The 24,986-nt window shown below is 39.3% G+C and overlaps 1 protein-coding gene across 1 annotated transcript in view; it reads left to right on the forward strand.

Moving 5' to 3' along the window:
* Positions 1 to 24,986, forward strand: part of fam172a (family with sequence similarity 172 member A) — a 202,268-nt gene that overhangs the window by 23,681 nt on the left and 153,601 nt on the right. The window contains exons 5-6 of the mRNA XM_038269803.1: positions 9,186 to 9,251; positions 12,106 to 12,297. Of these exons, the coding sequence (XP_038125731.1) occupies positions 9,186 to 9,251; positions 12,106 to 12,297 (258 nt within the window). The remainder of the gene's footprint in view (positions 1 to 9,185; positions 9,252 to 12,105; positions 12,298 to 24,986) is intronic.

The following is a 24,986-nucleotide window of genomic DNA, read 5'->3' on the forward strand; positions in this document are numbered from 1 at the left end:
AGGGGCCAAGCCCAGCTCCTGAAAAACAACCCCACACCATAATCCCCCCTCCACCAAACTTTACACTTGGCACAATGCAGTCAGGCAAGTACCGTTCTCCTGGCAACCGCCAAACCCAGACCCGTCCATCAGATTGCCAGATGGAGAAGCGCGATTCGTCACTCCAGAGAACGCGTCTCCACTGCTCTAGAGTCCAGTGGCGGCGTGCTTTACACCACCGCATCCGACGCTTTGCATTGCACTTGGTGATGTATGGCTTGGATGCAGCTGCTCGACCATGGAAACCCATTCCATGAAGCTCTCTGCGCACTGTTCTTGAGCTAATCTGAAGGCCACATGAAGTTTGGAGGTCTGTAGTGATTGACTCTGCAGAAAGTTGGCGACCTCTTCGCACTATGCGCGTCAGCATCCGCTGACCCCGCTCCGTCAGTTTACGTGGCCTACCACTTCGTGGCTGAGTTGCTGTCGTTCCCAAACACTTCCATTTTCTTATAATACAGCTGACAGTTGACTGTGGAATATTTAGGAGCGAGGAAATTTCACGACTGGATTTGTTGCACAGGTGGCATCCTATCACAGTTCCACGCTGGAATTCACTGAGCTCCTGAGAGCGACCCATTCTTTCACAAATGTTTGTAAAAACAGTCTGCATGCCTAGGTGCTTGAATTTATACACCTGTGGCCATGGAAGTGATTGGAACACCTGATTCCAATAATTTGGATGGGTGAGCAAATACTTTTGGCAATATAGTGTATGTTATTGCCATGTTGTTTCTCTATTGATGACCTATGGTTTTCTTTGCTCTGTTTTTAATCTTTACAATAACTTTTCGTTATCTTTAGCTTTTGCAAATCAAGCCTTTGTCTGGGCATCAAAGGCAGTCATAGTTCACTCATATGATGTATAATCTGCATGCACAATTAAAGTGCATGTCATTTGACCGAGCAAATACTGGCTGTAAGGCTTCTGATGTTATACTGAAAATATATGAAATGTGATTTGACCTGATGTTCTGTTCTGAATAATCTAAAAACATTTTTCAATATCACTTGGATATACTTTGATGCAAAAAAAACCCTGAACATTGTTTCCAGAAAAATGCAAATGATATTACATGGACAGTCCATCTGATATCCTGTCAATGATGGACCTTTCCATAGGATGATAGCTTTAAAGCTGTGTGATGAGTTCACGGTATTTTTGAAATTATTTGTTGTATTCAAAATGTGCTGATTATGTGAAGTTAGGAGAGGTAAAATAAAGTTACATCCAAAAAGTTTAAGAAAGGAGTGTTTCTTAACCTTTTCATAAATGACTTTACTTTTACTTAGAGCTAATTAGAGAAAGCTGAAACTCAAGTATTTATGTGTAAAAATAATGTAAAGGTAAACAACTGTTGTTTATATCTTGGATTAAATGTAGTTTTTATTGGCCACGGGACATTTATTTAGATAATTAAGGAAAAAAATACTCTATCTTGTGATAGGTGGTGTATTAGTGTTTTTTTTTTTCAACTTATAGCCGCATTAGAAATACTTAAAATTATAACCAACTTTATTGAAACAACAGTAAGGAATTTAGGTTACTCTCAACATAAAGGTGTGCTAGCACTTTCATATAAAGAGCTGTTGGCCATTTATAAGCCATCCCAGCTATGTAATAAGCCTGATGGGTTCTCTTTGTGCTCTACTTATTCCCAGGTGGCTTTCCTTACACTTAGCAGCTGATGGGATCTCTGCAGGCTCTGTAAGTGACAGTTGTCTGCCCAGAGTTATTGGTTGAATTCAGGTTTCCAATCCAAAAAAAAAAAAACTTTTTCTTTCTTAGACGACGCAGACAGAGCCAGACAGAGTCCAATTAAAACAGTTGAACAGAGTTAAAAAGTTGAGGTTTTAGTCGATGAAAGAATAGATAATTGGACAGGGAGATGCAGGCAGGAGAAAGCCCTTTAGAAGGACATGGGGACCTGTAGCATCCATCGCTTCATCAAACAGCCACTGAGACATTCAAGCTTTACTTTGAATCAACATTTCGTCAACTTCTTGGCTAACACCTGAGCAGGTCATTATGCTGCTGCTCAGAAGAGCGGGGCAGGGAGAGCAGGACAGAAGTGAAACAGTGCCACATCTTCGCTAGGTGTAAACAGTCTGTCAGTCAGTCTGTATGAGAGAAGTTTCCCTTCCCCTGGAGAGTCCTCCATCCGCTGACAGAAGAATGACAGAGACCTCATGGGAATTACGGCAGCCTCTCTTTCTCTCTCTTTGTTTCCCACGCCGACTGACAGATCACAAATTCACAACAATAGGCCCTATTTTAATACATTTTCTGTTGGTACACAAGGCTGCCTTAAAATAAACAACCTTTCTATTGCCTCATGCGCTCTCATTTTTGGAGCCTCTATCCTTCTGAGTGTGCTTTGCTGTTGTGCTGCATTGTTCGGGGGGATTTTCTTCTTTTTTTCCCCCTCTTTCTCTTGCTTTTCTCTATTCTCTGGAGAAGCAGGAATGCTTTCCTGGGTGCAGTCAGTGATACGGCACAGAGCAGCTCTTTCAGTTTCATTATATAAACAGCTTTGATGCCTCTTCTTGTTCTCTCTGGTGTCTACGGGTAAGTGGCTTTTGGAGAGAGCTCTGGACTGTAGAGACAAGAGGGGGGTGTGTGTGTGTGGGAGTGTGCGCCTGTACATGAGTTTTATTACAGTGTGTTTGTGTGTGAATACTGTATGCTTTTCTGGGTTTTATAGATTTTCACTCATAAGCCAAAACGACTGTTCAAACTGTCTGCTTGTTACTTTAATTTTCTGATAGGGTCACATCACTTTAAAGTTGTTAAGCCTTCAAAACAACATTTGTAATTACTTTTTTACGTACGTGAGTTGTGTTCAGATTACAAGGTGCACCTTCACAAACTTAAATTCATTGAAAATCAGCAGTTCAATTCAAAAAAGGTAAACGGTATAGATTCATATTTTTCAACTGATTATTTCTCTTTACTTCTCTTTAATTTTTCATGAATTTTAGTTTTAAGATAGGAGAAATACAAAACAGATTGGCAATGCAGAAATGTCTTTTACAGAACAAATGCAGCGATGCCCTTGTCACCTATCATAGCTCTTTTTGCATTAATTACTGCATCAGTGCTTTGTAACATGGAGGTGATTGCCCTGTAGCTCTGCTGAGGTGTTAAGGAATCTGGGTCTGTTCTGTACTTTCTGTGGTCATTTCCAGTGATTTCACTTGACAGCTATGAAAAGTGATCACTAAATAAGATGTGTGGACTGGTGCTATGTCCTGTTGGAAAATAAAAGCATTTCCAGTAGGGGTTAGCATTTATCCTACTGTTTATTGTTATAAGTTTCTAGTCCTCATGAGAATTTTGATCTGTCCTCTAAATCATAAATTAGAATAGATGATGATTTAAAAACTAGAAAATGGGTGAATTGTCAGAATTTTTAATTTTTTTTACACCTAGGAATCAATAAATTTGAAGAAAATTATTAAATGTGGCCACTGCAAGTTGTTAAGTGATATAAGTCATTGAAGTTTGTGTATCGTTTAATATTGTTCGGTAGTTACCTAAGAAAGTATTCAAGGAAGTTATGTTTTTTTTAATAATCTCTTTCATCATTATCATGTTAGTACCACAAAATGATTAGATATAATGATAAGATTTTAAGTCCAGATTTTAAATAAGAAAAAGAAAGCAAGTAAAGATCCTGAAGTACGGCTGTTCTGACCTTTGACATGTGACCCAACACCTTAATTTCCCCAATGTGGGAAAATAAGGAACGTCTCTATTCTGTTTAAATTATTGTTTCAGATGACACCTCATATCTCATAAATTTTGGACCTTAATGTTCAAATGCTAAACATTTTACCTGGAACTTTGACTACAGACTACTGATTAAACAGTTCAATCTCTCTTCACCTTAGCCAAGGTTCGATTTTCAGATTTTTTTTTTTCTAGTTAGAAGTGGCTTAATACATGGTTTTATCTGGGCAGTGGATATTTGAGAAGCGACTCCAGTCCTAGTCCACACCTTGTGCAAAACTCTTAAATTGGCTTTCCTATTAAATCCTCTCACAGCTGTGTTCACGTGTGTAGCTTGTGTAAAGTTTTTTTTTCTCAAATTTTCTCCTCCTATTCATCTGTTAATGAAGATTCATGGGTAAAGTATGTAAACCTCCATCTTCTTTAGCAGAGACTGACGTGGCTTTCCCTCCCTGGGGAAACTGCCAGTGACAGTCTTCCAGACAACTGGCAAATCTGCAGTCTTCTGCATAAAGACCAAAGAAATAAGCTTTGTATTTCTTTTGTCAAAATCCTTTCTCTGGTTTTTATTCAGTTATAAAAAAAAAAAACGTGTTTTTTTATTTGCTTCAAGCATAGTTATCTACACTAATATTAATAATTGATTTAAAGCTAATTTGTCTCAGTCTCCAAATTGATTCGTTAATTACTTAAAATAATCAACTAATCAACATTTTTCTTACTTATTGAAACATGCATCTATATTGAGCACCTGATACAAATACAGTGAAACTTTTTTAATGCTTCTAAACAAAATTATTTCAGAGTACCTTTTTTGCATTATTGTGTTCCTTTTTATTTTCCTCTCTCTGCCTCCTACTGCCTTATGTCTTCTCTTCTTTTATGACTTGATTCTGTCTCCTCATCCTTACTTGGTTCTTTTCCTCCTCTTTCCTTTTTGTGCGCCTGGGAAGAATCATCTCCTTATTGCCTCAGGTGCGGTCAGCCAAACCAGGCATGACTGCTGTAATCAGTGGGAGAACACACGAGGAAGCAGGAAACACACACAGGCTGATTCTTGGAGACACAGTATGTGGGAGGTCTTTCTGAAAAGCATATCTAGTTGCAGCCACGGTGTTCTCCATAAAGACCTTGACCTCATAGATGTGATGATCAGAGTGTTATGGGGATGACTCCAGATTTGGAAGAAGGTGATGTCACAACCCAACCATTTCAAGGCATCTCACCAAGACAACGCACTGTACCTTTCCTTCTCTGTCTGTCTTCGCTCAGTCTTCTCTGTCCTCTTTGCTGCTCAGCAGGAGCTGGCATGAGACACTGACTGTCTCTGGGGATTAGTTCTCCATCGTTCCTTTCTTGTCTTCCTTGTTTCCTCCCGCTGAGCCTCAATCTAAGCTCCTTCCTTCCGCTGTGATCCCCCTTTTCTTGGTTCATCGCCACAATATTTCCTCTATACAAATAAGCCGTGGACACAGCTGCAAAAGTTAGATGGGAAGGTCCCATCTACAGTCTCTCTCACGGTGAAGAACCATTGCTGTTTTTGTAGTTATTTTGCTAAATTTGTTTCTCTAGAGAACAGGATTTGAGACAGTTTGGTAACTGATTTATCATGAACACTTTTTCTCTGCCACTGACTGGGAGTCCTTTTAATGTTTGTCTTTTCTAAAAAAAAAAAAATAGGACTGTTATATGTATTAAAATGTTTTGACCTTAACTAATTTAAATCTTTTTTTTTTTTTCAATCTCCTCCCACTTTTCTTTTCTTTGTGTCCCTTGATATTATTTGCCACATCCACTCCCCATGCTTGTCCTACTGACAATGCCAGCGCTGCTTCCTGCAGGCATTTAATTAAAGCACTAATAACACATTGGTAATTAGATGACAAAGAGGGCATTTTTATTGTACTGATCAGCTGCTGAGACATAGTCCTAAGAGGGACTTGCTGTGGGAGCTTTAATGTTAAGGTTTTGGTTTCCATAATCTGTGAATCCTGTTGTTGGTAGAATATTAGTAAATGCTGGTTAGGTGTTGTTAGATGGAAGTAGAGCATCTATGAGGATATTAAACTTGTATTTATTTATTATCACCATATATATTTTTGGTAGAAGTATTTGCTCGGCCTTGCATTTTCTTAATCCCCCCCTCCCTCTCCCCTTCTTATTTTCCATTAGTCTCTCTCCTTATCCTATATCAATGGTTGCTGGGCCACCTGAGGCACAGAACAATAAAATATTGCAAAATAAATTTCCTGTGAAGCCTACTGATGCCATTAAGCACAAGCCACACCAAGGCCAAGAATCATTTTAGTTCTCATCATAGCAGCTGACATTTTAATGTATTAGCTGCTTGAGGTTTGGATATGTTTTAATGTTGCTGCTTTAACTTCTCCAGCCGGTCCATCCAAACCACACAGACACAAGGTCAAATGCTGGGGTTTATCATTTCTTCCAGCCTGTTGGCTTCTGACTTGGTGTCTCAAGGCTAAGTTTGTCTTACAACTGATTCTTATTCTAGCATCTTGTCAGATCAAACATTATTATTTATGTCTTATCCGAGCAGTCCCCGTGTGATTTCAGATCAGAAGAGTTTCCCTTTATGAGAGCTAGAGTTCTGTTTGGTTTTTCCATTTCAAAAATTCTCCACAGTTTAGATGGCTGTCTGCTGTAAGGTTTATATTTTTAAATGTGTTGCATGTTTTTCTTTGAAACCTTCTTCTTTACTTCTTTTTGGATAAATCTAAAGATTTTGTAATTGATTTTGTAAAGTCTTTTAGTTATTTAATCACATTTTTTATATCACCCCACACATGTGCTGTTAAACAGTGAAATGTTGGTCTCACTACCCTTGCTGTCTTCCCTGCTTTGCTAGAGGTAAACCTAGTGGTGCCTGGTGGAGTTTTCTCCAGGGGGCTATAGCTTCAAAATAGACCAAAAAAACAATCAAATGTATACTAGGTTATCACACCTGTGTATTTACATGAATGCCATCAACAAAAAGCATTATAACATTTTCTGAAAAGTGCTTTAAATGAGTCATTCCTGTCTTTATCCAATCTGGGTCAGATCCTGACGTTTGAAAACGGAGACAGGAAAGCGGAATAAAGTGTTAGCCTCACTGCATGCAGTTAGCCAAGCCTTGTAGCTTTTTTTCCCAGCTTTTATTGTTATTACACTGTCAGAAGTAAAGAGGAAAGAAATGAACTTGTTGCATTTAACCCATCTTTGGGGAGCAGTAGGCTGCCTTTGTACGGTGCCTGGGGAGCAGTATGGGGTTAAGGGTTTTGCTCAGGAACCCAGAATGGAGGCTTTGGGGATTGAACCAGGAACTTGCAACCTTCTCAGAGCACAAGCGTACTGCTCTAACCATTAAGCCGACACTCCCACAGACAACTAGGTAAACCTGGTCTTGGAAAAAGACCAAGTGTACCGTCTTCATCTCTCTTTGGACTGCTGATAAGTTCTCTACTCAAAAGATGTTTTTTAAGGAACTTCACTGAAATAAATTTTTCTCACTCCATTTCATTCTCTCTCTCTCTCTCTCTCTTTTTTTTACCTCTTAATCAAGGCCCTTGGTTAAGTGGGGCGGTGCCCTAGTGCCGTCAATTGGCCAGTCGCTACTGGGTAAATATCTAGCAGGGGCTTTCTCCTTGCCATTACTCTATACAATGCTCTCGGTTAAGGTTCTTTCATTTTTAGGCTGTGGTGGTCAATTCTTTAATTATTGCTCCTCTCATCACCCCTGCCTATAGATTGAACTTTTCTCACTGAGATCTTCAAGCTTTGACATTGTTTTATGAAGTAAAACTTCTTAAAAAACTTTAAAGTAAACACTGGTATTGACAAGTGAAAGCATTCGTATTTTATTTAATGAATTTTAAGTGAAGGGGGCTGATTTCTATTATGTCCACACTTTTGAGACAATTTATTAATTTCTCACCACTTTACAATAATGCAATAAAATGCATTAAGTATGTAAATGACACTTAAAGTATAGGAAGTATCAATAGAGAATGAGTGCATCTGTTAGGCAGTGTTTGCACAATCTGTTATAGTTTAGCCAAACCAAGTTCTTCTTGTTTCACACTTTTTTTGACATCGGAGCTTCATCTCTTGTGCTGCACAATGGTTTTTAGTAGATGCTTGTTTGTGTTCGAAGTCAGTCATTACAGCGTGACTGGAGCGCTGACACGCTTTCTGACTGTGGCGCCACCGCTGGCCTTTGGTTTCCAGATTTAGTAAGGCTGACGCTTCAAAAGCGCATGGAAGTAAGACTTCATAGCACAGCACGACACCAGGCTTCTTAGCTCTCCCTGTGGTGCATCCACCCGACGCAGCGTTGTTACGACACAGACGGGACACATGGCTCATCTCACTGCTGGGGAAAACATCATCAATTGTTGCTCTGCATCTTATGGCTACTGGTCGCTTTCTTCTGTCATCTGTTCTCAGGCTTTAGTTCTCCGTCTGTGTCTCTCTCACCTGATCAAGAATAACAATCTGTTCCACAACGTGCTCCTGTCTGTTCTCAGCTGAGCAGGATGCAAGGGGGGAAACAAATGAAAAGAAGGAAAGAGAAAGAAGGGAAAAGAACGTTGCTAATGTCACTGAACCATGAAAGGCTTGGCCTGGGGTAGGAATGACTTTGTATACAAGGTTCTTTAGTGCTGTGGCTGCAGGGATAAACACAACTTACATCAGCTCTTTGCATTTACAGGAGGTTTCCTCTCCTGGCACTTCCAACCTCAACACTCTGACAGTACTGGGATGTTCATACACACACACACGCTATATCCCCCTATCCTTATGGGGACTTTCCATTGACTTCCATTAATTTACCATTCATTTGTATGGCCTAACCCGGACCTTAACCCTAACCATTAAGAGTCCACATCTAACCCTCAAATAATGTTTTTCAATGATTCCAGTTGACTGTTCCTTATAAAAAATCAAACGTCCCCACAACGTAGCATATTCCTGGATTGGACTTACACTGTCCCCACAAAGTAACAAATATATGGCGAACACAGGCACAGTATAAACCCAGACTCTTCTTCACGTGCACACAAATGCTAGACGGTAAAATGGGGTTTAAGCAGCATTTTATCTATCTATCTATCTATCTATCTATCTATCTATCTATCTATCTATCTATCTATCTATCTATCTATCTGTCTGTCTGTCTGTCTGTCTGTCTGTCTGTCTGTCTGTCTGTCTGTCTGTCTGTCTGTCTGTCTGTCTGTCTGTCTGTCTGTCTGTCTGTCTGTCTGTCTGTCTGTCTGTCTGTCTGTCTGTCTGTAAGCAGCGGCTGCTGATTACTTCTTCACACGTGTACACTGTTTGTTTTCTTTAACAGATTAATTTATATCAGTATGATATCCGACTCACTGACTTTTCTGTTGTTTCTGTTTTTTAGATCATCACCCAGTATGTTTACGAACTGTTGGAGACAAAGTGCAACATGAAAAAAGTATTTCTACCTGTAAGTACTTTATAAAGTTGAACAAATATTAAATATGAGTAAAGGTCATCAGGGCCTTAAAAAAACTTTTCATGCACCATGAACTTTTATATATCTCCCACATTGCAGCCGCAGTCCTTCGTTGTGTTTAAAATAAACTGAAGTAGTGGCCTTTATATCAGGTTATGGCAATGGTTTTGATGGTTTTTTTTTATGAATAAAGTATTTCAATAAAAAATAGCTTTCATATCACCAAATCCTGAGATATGACTTTGTATAAACTAGGGTTGAAACAATTAATCTGATAAATCGTGATTAATCGATTATGGAAATAATCGTCAACTAATGTAATAATCGATTAATAGTTAATTGGAGTGAAGGGACTCTAAAATGTGCCTTTAGCTGATGGAGCAGCCCACCATGTGAAGCAATTATACTATTGCAAAAAAAAATAAAAAATGCAAACATTTTGCATTTAAGATAAAAAATTTTTTTGGTCTTTCAATATGCTCTATCCAGAACTCCTTAAGTGGAAAGTTTTAGTTTCACCTGGTTTAATTTTGCAAAATGTCTTCTTTAAAGAACCGTTGGCTATCCAATTATTAATCAATTCATAGAAAAATAATCAACTAATTAATGGATTTGCTAATTAATCGTTAGTTGCAGCCCTAGTAGAAGCAAATTTCAATGCAGTTAAAACTGCCTCCGCATAAGGATAGTCCCCTACCAGCCTTTTGCATCCAGCAAATTTAAAGTCTATGTTTTTTAATAATTGGCCTAATGCTACCTGTTGTTGTCATTATAAGAATTTTCCATGTTATAATTCTGCACTTATTCATGTTTATCTGTTTTATAACATCCATATAAACGGATGTTTCAGGATGCAACTTTACATATCAGGATTCTGACCTGCTGATAAAGGGAACCCTGTTTAGAAACTTTAGGTTAAAAATGGTGCGTTTTAAGGAGACAGCTACCCCTATTCTCTTTTTTTTTTTTTTTCTTCATCAGTATCTCTAGTATTCTCTGTCTTTCTTATTTGCACACATCTGTTGTGCAAAAGTGTCTCCTCCACAAATTGAAACTGGATTGTGATGTGTCATTTCAAAGAGGAGCTGATTCCTAATCTGTTTTGCATTCAGTTGGGCTAAAGGCGACTTTCCACTCTGCCATTGTGGAGGTATTCTTTGCCCAGCTCATCCAGGCTCATTGCACAGTCTTGATCCCCTTTTATTTGTTGTCGGAGGCTTGTTTGTCTCTTTTTTTTCTGCTCTCATTTTTCAGACCGAGTTTTACGGTGACGTTAGGAAACGCTGGTGTTTAGAAGCATACAGAGTTAGCTTGAGCACTAACAGTGTCTATAAATCACCTAGCCGGAGTCAGCGCCTTTCATTAGCCCCCATACACTTTTACTGGTTCATCTGCTTGGCCTATTTATCTCATTATTCCACTGGAAAATTGCTCTCCTATGCTTTTCTGCTGCCCACCCGCTTGCACATATACCAAGCGTGTGTGTGTGTGTTTTAGTGTGTTAGTGGTGGGTCCGTCCACCTGCGTAGCATTGAACTTGTGACCGCAGATTTTAAGAAGATTAACCACAGCCCAGTCTAAGAAGAGGGAATGAGAGAGCAGAGGAGAATAAAGGGTAAGATTTTCTCCCCCACTTGGCCCTCTTTGTCTGTTTGGATTAAGTTCTTGCAGCTGCCACCCATAGCTTTTATGGACAGTGTCTCCTTAGAGATTCTTCCAAGCGTACTTGAGAGGGATGCAGAGAAGCCAGGGACGTGGATGGAGCGCAGGCTCACATAAACAATCACAAACTCCGTCAGTGTCAGCTTTCCTATGTGTTTTATTAGTTTCGGGTTATTGATGGAGAGGTAATGTGATGTAAACCAAAGATGAGAAGCATCTGGTAAAAAGTTTTAAAACAAACTATGATTGCAATAGCATGATCTCAACCTCTGGAAAATAGGTCAGTTAATTTGATTTCATCCAAATTTTACAGGGATATGAACTCCAAAGTCAAGAGAAAAAAATATTCTTAACATAACTTGTGGCACACTTGTTGATACTTGAGCAGCCACACATTTGTATGTCTTCTATTTGCTGATAGGATATTACTCTTAGCAAGGTTAGACCTTGCAGAGAGAGGAATCTTTGCACAATCTCTCTTGATTGTCCAGAAAAGATGATTCCCTCTTTTCCTCTTTGCTTCGGCCTCACCTGTTTTGGTATCCTAAAGAGTTATTCCTTGTCTCCACCAACATACCTAACAGTGGGCATAATATGCTTTGATCTGAGAACGCCCACAGTTCCAATTTAAGTCTCAGAATAATTACGTCCACATATGTATTGTTAAGATAGAGGCAGTGCTCCCCAAGTTGATTGGTTAAAATGCAGAGGTAATTTTCTCCAATATGAGATCAATAAAGTTCAATTATTATTATATTATTATTTAATCACTGATTGGCTATAATCTCTCCCAAATAATTTCTTTGCAGGTCTATTTTTTGGCATGTGACTCATTGAAACAGCCCATCATAAATTTCTGATTAGATGATCCTAAGAACTTTGATTTACTTTAAAAGAATAAAGTATAATTAAATAACTCTTCAAATATTTATTCCTTTTTTTTTTTAAATGTTTGTGAGATTATCCTGTTGCGCAATATTTATGTTTTTTTTTTCACTTGTTTTTAAAGGGTGTCAAAACAATAAATGAAAAAGCTACTCCTCTGTAACCTTTATCAGATGAACCTCTAAAGAAGTAGACATCAAATACATGTCATGTTTTCAGAGCAGTGCTGTGATGAAATCCAGTAATTGCACCTTGTTCGTGAAAAGCCATCGTGACCTTTATATCGCCTTATCTTCAGGTGGATGCAACAGAAGACGAACCCAGAAGTTTTATCTACCTTAGCCAAGATGCCTTGACTAACCCAAACAAGCTGCTGGTGCTGATCCAGGGCAGTGGGGTGGTGCGTGCTGGTCAGTGGGCCCGCAGACTCATCATTAACCAGGACCTGGACTCAGGAACGCAGATCCCCTTCATTACAAAGGCCATGGAGGTAGGCTCTCAGTGCTCTTAGATATTGAACTTAAGGTTTTTCTCATTTCTCCATCATGATTTTTTTTTTGGCTCCTTATATGACATCTTTTTAAACTACAGTTAATTCTGTGTGCTCATTAGAACTGCATTATTGTGGATTGTTTTTGTTTGTGCTTTTTTCCTCACTCTCCATATATACAGTCGACATAACTCAGTTTAACTGAATTGCACAATTTATACAATTGAGGGATGGAAAGAAAAGATTGCCCCCGGAGTCAAAAACAGATTACTTGATGATGAACAATAGCAACACTCTGCAGCATCACATAAGCCGAGGGGCAAAAAGCGAAAAGAGGCAGATTTTCATTCAAAGGTACAAACCTCAACCCCTCCTCTTGAATGACACCGTAACAACACATTCTTCAGTGAATTTAAGCATATTTGATCATTAAGATACCAGAAAACATTTGTGTAGCTTTATAATACCTTTTTTCTGATTGGTCCTATGTATGCACAGGTGGGTGAGCTGAAACAGAGGAGGATGTAATATATCAAACCATTTTTTTCCCCTTTTCTCTCTTGACCATATGATCCCCAAGAAATGTACACATATCTATATCAGCAAGCAAAAGGTGTCTTCGCCTGTCTCATTATTTTCTTCCCCATCTTTGTGCTCATTTGTCAGCGTGGCCACGACTATCTATGTAATTTAATCGGCCTGCTGTTCAAATTGACTTTGGGGGATGCTGTTCTCCCCTGCTCTCCCTCATTCCGTCGTTTCATCCACCTGAATATGATAAAGACCTTGCCCACTGTGTAAAGCTCTCTCCTGCTGCGTACGGCAGTGGGTAAGGTTGGGGTTACACGCGTGTCCATGTGTTCTGACACAGATTTTTCAGGTACCATGAAACCACCTCATACAGTCTGCCTGCTCTAACGGTTGGAAAAGAAAAAGCTTGTGATGCACTGAGGCAAAGTGACAGCTTAGATATAGAGAACATGGTGTGTGTAGGGAGAGTGTTGCCCATTCATCACTGTAAACAAGAAATCATGTTCTCGCACCCTGACAAATCATCATCCAGGCAGAAAGCAAACACAAGCCTTGTAGTGTGTCTGTGAGCTGGAAAGACAGCCGCGCACATTTCCTCTCACTTCATGCTGTCTGCAACTGTTACAGACATGTTTGTGGTTTATTATGTCATACTGTAAAATTTGTCTTGATGTGTTTTCAACCACATGCATGAAAGATAAGTGTTATAAACCATTCAAGAGAATAATAATAAAAACATGTAAGGTTTTTCCCCCCCCCTGCGTTCGACTAAATCATGGTTTTTATGTAATGTTCAGTTGAGAGCAGATATTTACTCATACTGCAAGTTATTTTTGTCAGTTTTTTTTTTCTTACTAACATTAAGTCATACGAAACATTTCTTATTTAGGTCAGTTAGGATTACCAAAACTTGTTTTATTTTCTTGACACTAGAATACTGAGGGAATAGAAGGTAGTTTACTATACTGCACATTTACTTAGTATTTTGGCAGCATGGCATAAAATGATTGTAAATAAGCATCTAATATGTTTCTGCTGCCCTTTACTTTACAGTGGTGTCCTTGGGGGGGAGAGATTCCCCTTTCCCCTCATATTATGATAATGTTCACTGTGATCAGACACATTTTACTTTTATTAGACTTGATGATAGTTTTTATGTCCCAAAGAAGATCTAAAAACCAAAATCTGGCTTTATAAGTTACCTTTAAAATAATAACTTCCTCCTTCCTGAGCAGCCTTTTACATCTGGATAACAAGACTATCTTACCAGCTGGTAAAGATTCTTAGTCATCCAGGTAATAGTCATTCCAAAAAAAAATTAAAATCCACAGGACTTTGTTTCCAAGTTTGAAGACACTTTGCTTCCCATGTAGGAAACATTTTAATTTAAAAATGTCAGAAATAGCATTAAGTTTGAGGCTTTTTTTTTGAGTGGACCAAAAACAAAGCATTCTTTTGGCTTTGAAAGCATGCAAATTGAACCGGATTTGACAAAAGAAGATTGCACATGATACTAGCAGTAGTAGGTCCAATATTTGTACCGCAAGTTCCTTAGAGAAAGAAAAAATACTATATTGTTACAGAAAAGATACAGTAGTAGCCATTCAAAATTTCCCCACTTTCCTTGATGGGCCCTTGGCTGGTCCCCTACAATTTTCCTTTTCTTTTACCTTTATCCACAAAGCCATAATAAAGTATAACTGTAACCAAATGTTATTTCATTAGTATGATTTTTGGAAATACAAACCATCTTTGTCAATATTCGCAATTTTGCTTCAAAACATCCACGAGTTCAAGTATTAATAATTTCGCAACACTTAGATTAGATTGAAATTTTAAAAGTATTTTTAAAGCTTGTGATGAGAAGTTTATTGGAAATCCAGAGTCTAAAATGAGGGGTCACAAGCAGCACAATAAGGCAGGGCTGGCACTTTTTCAGCTTTTCAAAACACACAAGTCCCCAGAGACCTAACAGTAAGATAGACTCAGAAAAAGTTTTAAGTATGTGTGGTCCTGCAAGGAGCTTCTCCTGCACTACACTGAAAGTTTTTGTCAGGTTTTTGAAAGTCTGAGTCAGCCTTCTTTGTCTTGCAGTGGTTCTGCATCTGTCAATCTGAAGCCTTATGGAAGAAACTCAAAAAGTGAAAATCACCTTTTAATCAAATCTCTCTACGGCAACAATGAGACAACACAGATGCATCAACTCTGAAGCATGAAGACAATTTTTTTTTGGAAAATATCCCCTGGCCTCATTAGCATGTGGTCTGACAACCACGTGTAAAGTTGACTAAAACATATATATGTTAAGTCATTATTGTATACAGATAAACATCCACAGATCCGGAAAACATAGAAACGTATCATATCAGCTGAAGGATGTGCTTGTGACATTTGGCAGTGTGTACAGTAATACGAAGTTAGGGGAATTTTTTTTGCTGTCTTTGCAGACCTCTTGCATGTTTTCCCATGCATATGTGTGTGTGTGTGTGTGTGTGTGTGTTCACATGGAAGAGGTTTAACTCCCAAAGCCTAGAGGTAAAATGACAGGTGAGAGGAAGGAGAAGAGGCTGCTCCAGCAACAACCAACGGATGGAAAGAGAAAGGAATCTGAGATGGGAAGCGGGGGTGTATTTGGTGCTGGAGATGGGATTATGATTGGCTGGACGAGGACAGAGGAGGAAAGAAGGAGAAGGGTACAGAAAGGATTGATTTGGGAAGAGAGAAATGAGGGAGTGACTGCAAATGTTGTGGGACTGGCAGAGGAGAGATGGGAGTATTGAAGGAAAGTAGGCAGTAGGCAGCCATCTGACAGCTCCACTACTGGGAAAGGGCCTCTTAATGACAGCTTATTCCTTCATGATTTCAATTCCTGACAGTCGACAGGTCGGCTTGTTGCATCATGGCAGCTGTATCATTACCTTCTGGCCCTGTCAATGCTCTGCATCTTGAGTCTGAGAAGGTGGATGAGGAGGGTGCATACAGTAGAGGTTCAGAGAGGGTGGTGGGGGCTGGGTTGTGGAGACGATGATGTTACAGTTAAGATAATTGAGCAAGACGAGAATATTGAATATGAAAAGGAAGGTTCATAAGTTGCAATCGTTGCTGAGGTCGTCAATAAAACCCCAAACTAGGGTTAGTTTTCTTTCTCACTGTCGGACACTAAATGCCTTCTGTAATGGGGTCTTGGCTAATTTCTCTCATTTATATTCAGTTCAGCCTAGTTTTATTGTACTTTTCATCTGTCTCTATATTTTTTGCCTCTTTTTTATTAGCTGCAAAAGTTAGAGAAACCTTCTCACTATATGCCATTACTTTTGAAGAACATTTCAGAGAATTTTATAATTTCAAGATCCATAGAGATCCAACTGGTTGTCTATTAAGTAATCAGGCATGCTTAGCAGCAAGTAGTTAGACTTTAGTCTGGATTTCACTAAAATTCTATCAGATTACCAAAAAAGTCCTGATTTTTAAAATAATGGATCTTCATAGTCTTTTGGAGTTTTTCATATTCTGGGATTGGAATTATAACCACTGACTTTAGTGTTGGATCAGATTTTCTAACCCCTTGTTCGCTGACTTCTAATACATAAATTCAGTCCGTCTGTTTCACTGTGAACACAGCTAATAAAGGTTTTGGATGGGCAAAAAGCGGGGTGCACCCTGGACAAGTCACCAGTCTGTTGCAGGGCAACACAGACATAAAACCATGCACACTCACACACAATTTAGTGATACCAATTAGCCTAACAGGTCACGATTTTGGACTGTGGGAGGAATTCCGGTGTACCCAGAGAAAACCCACATATGCACAAGGAGAATATGCAAACTTTATGCAGAAGACCCCATGCTGGGAATCAAACCCAAAATCTTAATGCTGCAGGGCAACGGTGTTACCCACTGCCCCACCATGCAGCCCAATATTAAAGCACAACCACATTTCTTAAAGTCTACCTCAGTTGGCTAACAGAGACTTAAACCATGAGAAAGAGATCTGCAGCCAAGATGCTGATTGTAAATCTGGAGAAGCTGCTGAAATCCAAACCTATGGTGCGAGAATCTGTCAATGGTACTATTAGTTGCACACGCAGGAGGAAATAAGTAAAACTTGGTTAAAGTGAAGACACGTAGAGGTCCTGTTTAAAGTTTGCCATGACAGAAGAGTGACAGAAGGTTTTTTAATTCAAATAGACCAAACTGTAACTTTTTGGCCCCGGTTGAACAACTACACACAGAGGGACATGAATACATCACAGTGAACACACCATTCTCAAAAAATAGTAGTGGCAATGTTATACGTAAAATGCTTTTTCAAAAACACACTCTTTTCAAGGCTCAGTATTGTGACATGGGGACTAAATACAAATAAAAACAAGACTTTTAATATCACGTTAGTTGAACATTTATTTAAACCAGGTATCCTTTTCTTTGCTTACTTAACTTTATGTTGGTCTATCTCACAAATTCTCCTTTATGTACATTAGTGCATGTTGTTTTAATGATGTAAAAGGAAATACAGGTCTAGGTTTAGAAATAGTTTGGCAGTCTATTATTTGTTCTGCCTGTATAAATGACTTCATTTGGAAGTCGCTAATAAAAAACAGAACTATGGCTGCTGTCACCCTTTTGTCTCTTCCATCTTACCCAAGAGCTCTCTGCCACTCTCTTGATAGTGAGTCAGGGTAGACGCAGGAGACTCATTGGGAAGAAAGAGGGGTGTGGTGTTTTCAGAAGTGTGTCAAAAGCCTTGGGGTTTCTATCTGCCCAGAATTTCAATGGGAGGCTGAAAGGGGGCAGTGAGGCAGACAAACTCAAACACAGAAATCCCACTAATTTCTGTCAGCCCCCTCCTCCTTTTTTCCCCTCTTTAGCCAGATGATGTCTTCTTCAATATTAGCTGCACACTCTCTGTTTGAGTTGTGTCATGGCGTTTATGTAATGAGGTAATCTCTCGCTGTTCTTTATCTCTTAAATCACAGCTTTCTTTCTGTTTCTCATTAGTCTTTCTTCTTTCCCACTGAACTCCTGTTTAACCTCTATGTATATGTATTTATTTCCCTATGTAAGCAAGAGCTAACATAATTTCTGTGCATGCTCGGGGCACCAGGTGGCTGCTGAGGCTGGACAGGTACCATTCTGCCTGCTAGTTAGCTTTAGCCAGAGGACAGTTTTAATGTGCGTCAGTGTGTGTCTGCTAAAGCATGAAAGATGCTCCGCCTTGCCATGGCCTTGTAACAGTAGCCCTGCAAGCAATATACACCAGGCGCGCACACACCTTCAGGTGGGAAGGTCTCGGCTCAGATCAATGCAGTTGACACGTTCAAAGGCGGCTGTGGGGTCTGGACTTGCTCTCGGGTTAAACCTCTTTTAAATAGTCTCCCCTGGGAAGGCAGCTGTCAATAACCCACCATAATTACTGGGGCCAAGCCGCCAAGGGCTTGACTGCATGGGCCAAATTAAAAATTGATCAGAGGGAGAGAAAACATTATTTTGTGGTGGTATTCCCTGTCCTAACAGCAGTACTGCTGCCGTATGCAAAATTTCATCAGCTGATGTCCAAGCTTGATATCTAGAGACCTATTTATCTAGCGCCTCACACTTTCTTGTAGACGAACAATGGAGAGATCTCCTGGTTGAAAAAGATATATTTGCATACTAAGTGCCTTTTGCGTTATGTATGCTTATGTACCTGTTGTAGGTTAGAGTGCGAATGTCCACACTGCATGAGAATGCAGCTGATTTTTATGTGCTCTAGGTAAATCGTACATCATTCCCTATCTGTGTTGTTTGTGCACACCTTGTAGCTGTGTATCGATTGTACTCTCATTAAGTTTCTCTTGGCAAGGGGTCTGTATTTGTTTGTTAGAGAATGATATGAAGAGGATATGTTCGTCCTCAGGCCAAAAACACATACAGGTTTGTTGTTTCAACAGACATTGATGAATGGGAAGGACAATTTGCAGGAGGTTAGTATTGTGTTACCTTGTTTTCTAATCAAAGTGTCTTCAACTTTTGTCTTTTGGTGCTTGTCTAACAGTACCATAGCAAATACCAGAAGTTCTCATTCCTGCCAAGCCTAAATACAGGTGCTGGTCATAAAATTAGAATATCATGAAAAAGTAGATTGATTTCAGTAATTCCATTTAAAAAGTGAAACTTGTATATTATATTCATACATTACACACAAACTCATATATTTCAGATGTTTATTTTGTTTAATTTTGATGATTACAAATGACAACAAATGAAAATCTCAAATTCATCATATCAGAAAATTAGAATATTGTGAAAAGGTTCAAAATTGATGGCCCCTGGTGCCACACTCTAATCAGCTAATTAACTCAAACCACCTGCAAAAGCCTTTAAATGGTCTTTCAGTCTAGTTCTATAGGCTACACAATCATGGGGAAGACTGCTGACTTGACAGTTGTCCAAAAGACGACCATCGACACCTTGCACAAGGAGGGCAAGACACAAAAGGTCATCGTTAAAGAGGCTGGCTGTTCACAGAGCTCAGTGTCCAAGCACATTAATAGAGAGGCGAAGGGAAGGAAAAGATGTGGTCGAAAAAAGTGTACAAGCAAGAGAGATAACCGCACCCTGGAGAGGATTGTGAAACAAAACCCATTCAAAAATGTGGGGGAGATTCACAAAGAGTGGACTGCAGCTGGAGTGAGTGCTTCAAGAACCACCACACACAGACGTATGAAAGACATGGGTTTCTGCTGTCGCATTCCTTGTGTCAAGCCACTCTTGAACCACAGACAGCGTCAGAAGCGTCTTGCCTGGGCTAAAGAGAAACAGGACTGGACTGCTGGTGAGTGGTCCAAAGTCATGTTCTCTGATGAAAGTAAATTTTGCATTTCCTTTGGAAATCAAGGTCCCAGAGTCTGGAGGAAAAGAAGAGAGGCACTTCATCCACGTTGCTTGAAGTCCAGTGTAAAGTTTCCACAGTCAGTGATGGTTTGGGGTGCCATGTCATCTGCTGGTGTTGGTCCATTGTGTTTTCTGAGGTCCAGGGTCAACGCAGCCACATACCAGGAAGTTTTAGAGCACTTCATGCTTCCTGCAGCTGACCAACTTTTTGGAGATGCAGATTTCATTTTCCAACAGGACTTGGCACCTGCACACAGTGCCAAAGCTACCAGTACCTGGTTGAAGGACCATGGTATCCCTGTTCTTAATTGGCCAGCAAACTCTCCTGACCTTAACCCCATAGAAAATCTATGGGGTATTGTGAAGAAGAAGATGCCATACACCAGACCCAACAATTCAGAAGAGCTAAAAGCCACTATTAGAGCAACCTGGGCTATCATAACACCTGAGCAGTGCCACAGACTGATCGACTCCATGCCACGCCGCATTGCTGCAGTAATACAGGCCAAAGGAGGCCCAACTAAATACTGAGTGCTGTACATGCTCATACTTTTCATGTTCATACTTTTCAGTTGGCCAACATTTCTATAAATCCTTTGTTTTTATTGGTCTTCAGTAATATTCTAATTTTCTGATATGATGAATTTGAGATTTTCATTTGTTGTCATTTGTAATCATCAAAATTAAACAAAATAAACATCTGAAATATATGAGTTTGTATGTAATGTATGAATATAATATACAAGTTTCACTTTTTAAATGGAATTACTGAAATCAATCTACTTTTTCATGATATTCTAATTTTATGACCAGCACCTGTATGCTTAAAACATTGGAATGGAGGCCTAAGAGCTGAGACCCACAGGCATTTTCTTTTACAATTTAGCCATGTCCTAATAACTTTTTGAGTGCCTGTCTCTTGTTTTTGACCTGTTTGAGATTGATCCATACAGTGAAGAGCACCAAAATATCACCTCCACAAATACGTTTTTGACATCCAGGTAACAATCCTGCATGCTTTGACTATCCTTAATACTTAACATTAAAGCTAAATGTAAACATATAATCCCAATAAACTTGGGAAATCATTGAGCAGCTGATTTTGCGATAGGCTATGTAATTGGTAAATGTTGTAATAGTATTTACAATACAGAAGGAGATAATGAATTTAGCTTTATAGCATTGATTTTTTTTCCTTATCTCAAATCAATAATTATTTCATTGTTATTTCATAATTACCTTATCTGATTGTAATTAAACACTTAGGAACTCTAATGTATGAACATAGAAGAACAAAATCACACACATCTGTCTTTAAAAACTCTTTGTCTTTGTGTTGATTAAAAAAAAGTTAAGCCTTAAGTTTCGACCACTAAACAGGCTTCCTCTTGCGACACCTTTTCAGGACTCCCGTTGTCATTTCTATCGGCTCGCACTGGAGCTGTGAAATGTAGGTTTCAACTTTTCTAAATCCAGCTGGTTACATGACAGAGGATGTAGGCTCAGAAAGATTAAACGGAGCAACTTTTCTGCTACATGATCAGCCTTCCTATTATCTGCTGATAGTCTAGCTTCTCACTCTATCAGCCTCAATTTCACCCTCTGAAACAAACAATAACTGTTCTGCTTTGACGTCTTCCGGTCAGGTTTTCTGTGCCCATCATAGTACTTAGACTACCCTTGTAATTGCTTTAATAAAGTTATTTAAATATAAACAGCATAAAAAACACAATGCTGATATTATTGGACCTCAGTGTAGTTTTCAACATTGATAATCATTCCATATTGCTGGAGCACCTAGATTACTTGGTCTGCCTTTCTGGTAAAGCACTTCACTGGTCTGAATGCTACAAGCATTGCGGTGTTTTATGTGACCGAAGGTAACGGTACAGACCAGAAAACCACCTGCACTGTTTTAGGCTATAATAAAAAATAAAAAATATCAAGATAAGTTACCATTACTTTGCAGATGATGCTCAGCTCTACATTACAATGTGACCAGGTGGCTATAAACCCCTTTTAGTGCTTGATTAATGCATAGAACACATCAGTGAGTGAATGTGTTTTCCTCAGTTTGAAGAAGAAATCTTCCTTTCACTGTCCTACGCTAAATTATTACAGCAACAGAGTCCGCTCTGATCTCCCTAAAATATCAGCCAGACAGCTGATCAGAATGCTGCTACCCATGTCTTCTCTAAAAGTATGACATTTGAACACATCACCCAGTATAAACGTCATAAATTAGTTTATCCTCTAATAGTTTAGAAATGACTAATTTGCTTGCTATAAATTACCTTACAGAGGGGGTGTCAGTGTGTCAGCATTCTAGACCTGTTAGGTCTTTTGGTTCTGCATAATCAAAACCACATGAAGAGAATTAGCTTCTGTTGTTATGTTCCACTGATTTACAACAAACTCCAAGAAGTCTGTAATAATGCTACACCCTAACCTCTTTTTTAAAATCCTGATTGAAAACACACATTTGGATTTGCCTGTGATTTTTCTATTGATATAGTTTTTATAGCTTCTTTTTTGTCTTTTCCAAAATTAAGCTTTTAGCTATGTTATTAAGCTATGAGCTCTGCACGCAACTCCACTACTTCCTGACCTTAAGGCAGCTATTTGTTTCCCGTCTTTCATTACTGGAAAAATCCAGGTGTGTCTGACCATAGTTACTGTGGCCATGCACTGTTGTCCTCACTAATTAAATATTAAAGATTAAACTGGATTTGCGAATAATCAGGAAAGACAAAGCTGAACTTTTCAAAAATCTTATGTCAGTTTCTTGTTTAGTCGTTCGTAGAAAAGAGAAAAAGAAGTTACACTGAGATATAGGGGAACTCTATCCTTAACTTGAAAAGTTCAGCAGGTTTGGGATCATAAGTAACTGCTATTTATATATTTTTTCTCTTGAAATCAACAAATTAAACCATCAAAAAGGCTGTATCTTTGTGTGTATGGCTGTGATTGAGTGTGTGTTTGGGATTCTGTATAAGTGAGGGGTGGGTAGTAGGTCATTTGCAGCTGCAGGCTGTTTATGTGCATCCCAAAGGGAAGGTCTTGTTTAGTCTCTTTGCCAGAAGGCCCCAGGCAGTTGGTGGTGGATACCTCTTCACTCTCTCACTGGGAACTCTCTTCTATGGCCAATACACCCATACAAAGATGCACCGGCACACTAACACATGCACACACATACCCGCAGAAACATCCTGCAGTCTTTAGCAAAGTCTTCATCCTGCGGAGCAGCACGCTCATGGTCTGACAGCTGGAACATAGCAGCCTTTTCTCTCTTTTAATACATATGTTTGCACATCTGCCTTTTGCATTTGTATCAATTACTAATGCGTACAGACACATAGGCTATGCAGAGGCCCTTTCATCCTGGTGTAAATTTGACACTCCACCTCTTTTATAGCATGTTTGCAGAGGTTATAAGTGCTCGGCTGTGGATGCTCCAGAGGGATATGGAGTTTTGTGAGGAGTGTTGAAGATATCAGTGACCCATTGTTATTTTTTTTTCTACATGCACTGAAAAAGACATACATGCCTGCACACAAAATGTGCTCCTTAGGTTAAAGTTGAAAACACGGCACTCTAAATTCCATACTTTATTTGCCATGCTTTGATCGATGAGAACAAACTTGCTGTTTCCAACAGCAAATCTTTCTAATGCTGCTCTTTTGGTTGAAAAAAAATAGATGCTGCAGACCTGCAGTGCTTTTATGAGGGACAATAAATATACAGTTGTGTTCGAAATAATAGCAGTGCCTTAACAGCAGCAAGAAAATCACTTGTTTTATTAACATTTCAAACTCTATACCCCAGATAAGTTTCTGGGGGGTAAAATAAAGGTATAGAAAACCAACAAACCCAACAGGACAGCCATGCATACTGTGGATTCTGTGAAATTGAATGATTAACTGAAAAGGGTGTGTTCAAAAAAATAGCAGTGGTGAGTTCAATTAGAGAGGGCATCAATTAGGGAGGGTATTCTGGGAAAAAAGGGTGTTAACAGGTGATCTGTATTTAAGGATCAAGACAACTGGCATGCTGGCTGTGCATTTGTCCTGAAAAAACAAGGAAAATGGGTCGTTCAAGACACTGTTCTGAAGATGAGCGTTTCCTAATAAAAAAATTGATTAAAGAAGGGAAAACATACAAAGAGGTGCAGAAAATCATTGGCTGTTCAGCTAAAATGATCTCAAATGCCCTGAAATGGGAGCAAAAAACTGAAAAACGAGGAAGAAAAAGAAAGACAACCCCTCGAATGGACAGAAGAATAGCCAAACTGGCGAAGACTCAGCCAATGATGGGATCCAAGAGGATCAAGCAAGACCTTCAGTTGACAGTGAGTACTGTGACAATCAGAAGACGTCTTACTGAGGTTAACCTTCTAGCAAGAAGCCCCCGCAAAGTCCCACTGCTGAGAAAAAGACATGTGCAGAAGCGTTTACAATTTGCCAAAGAGCACATTGACTGGCCTGAAAAGAAATGGCATAATATCTTGTGGACAGATGAAAGCAAGATTGTTCTTTTTGGGTCTAAGGGTCACAGGCAGTATGTCAGACGCCCTGCAAACACAGAATTCAAGCCACAGTACTCACTGAAGACCATTAAGCATGGTGGTGCAAGCATCATGATATGGGGATGTTTTTCATACTATGGTGTTGGTCCGATTCACCGCATACAAGGGATCATGGATCAGTTCCAGTACATCAGGATCCTGGAAGAGGTCATGCTGCCATATGCTGAGGAGGAAATGCCTTTGAGGTGGACCTTTCAACAGGATAATGACCCCAAACACACCAGCAAGCGAGCAAAAGCATGGTTCCAGATTAACAAGATTCAACTGATGGAGTGGCCAGCACAATCCCCGGACCTTAATCCCATTGAAAACTTGTGGGCTGACATAAAAAGTGCAGTGCATGAGGCAAAACCAAGAAACGCTGAGGAATTGTGGAATACAGTGCAATTATCCTGGGCTGCAATACCTGTGGAACGATGCCAGAAGTTGGTTGACTCCATGCACCACAGATGTGAAGCAGTCATCAGAAACCGTGGTTTTGCAACAAAATATTAGTTTAGGATACTCAGCTAGGTTCACTTATCAAGAATTTCTTTGTTTGTACAGTACATTTTTGAGTTTCCAAGGAAAGATGGCAACACTGCTATTCTTTTGAACATGCCATTTCTTACTTTATTTGAAATATTATTATTATTATTTAAGTTTTGATGACTTTGCGCAATTGTTTTGCTTTGGAATAGAATGTACTGTGTCCCCACAT

The sequence above is a fragment of the Cyprinodon tularosa genome, unplaced genomic scaffold (genome assembly GCF_016077235.1).
Source record: "Cyprinodon tularosa strain WSP-4 unplaced genomic scaffold, ASM1607723v1 ctg74, whole genome shotgun sequence".
Lineage (NCBI taxonomy): Eukaryota > Metazoa > Chordata > Actinopteri > Cyprinodontiformes > Cyprinodontidae > Cyprinodon > Cyprinodon tularosa.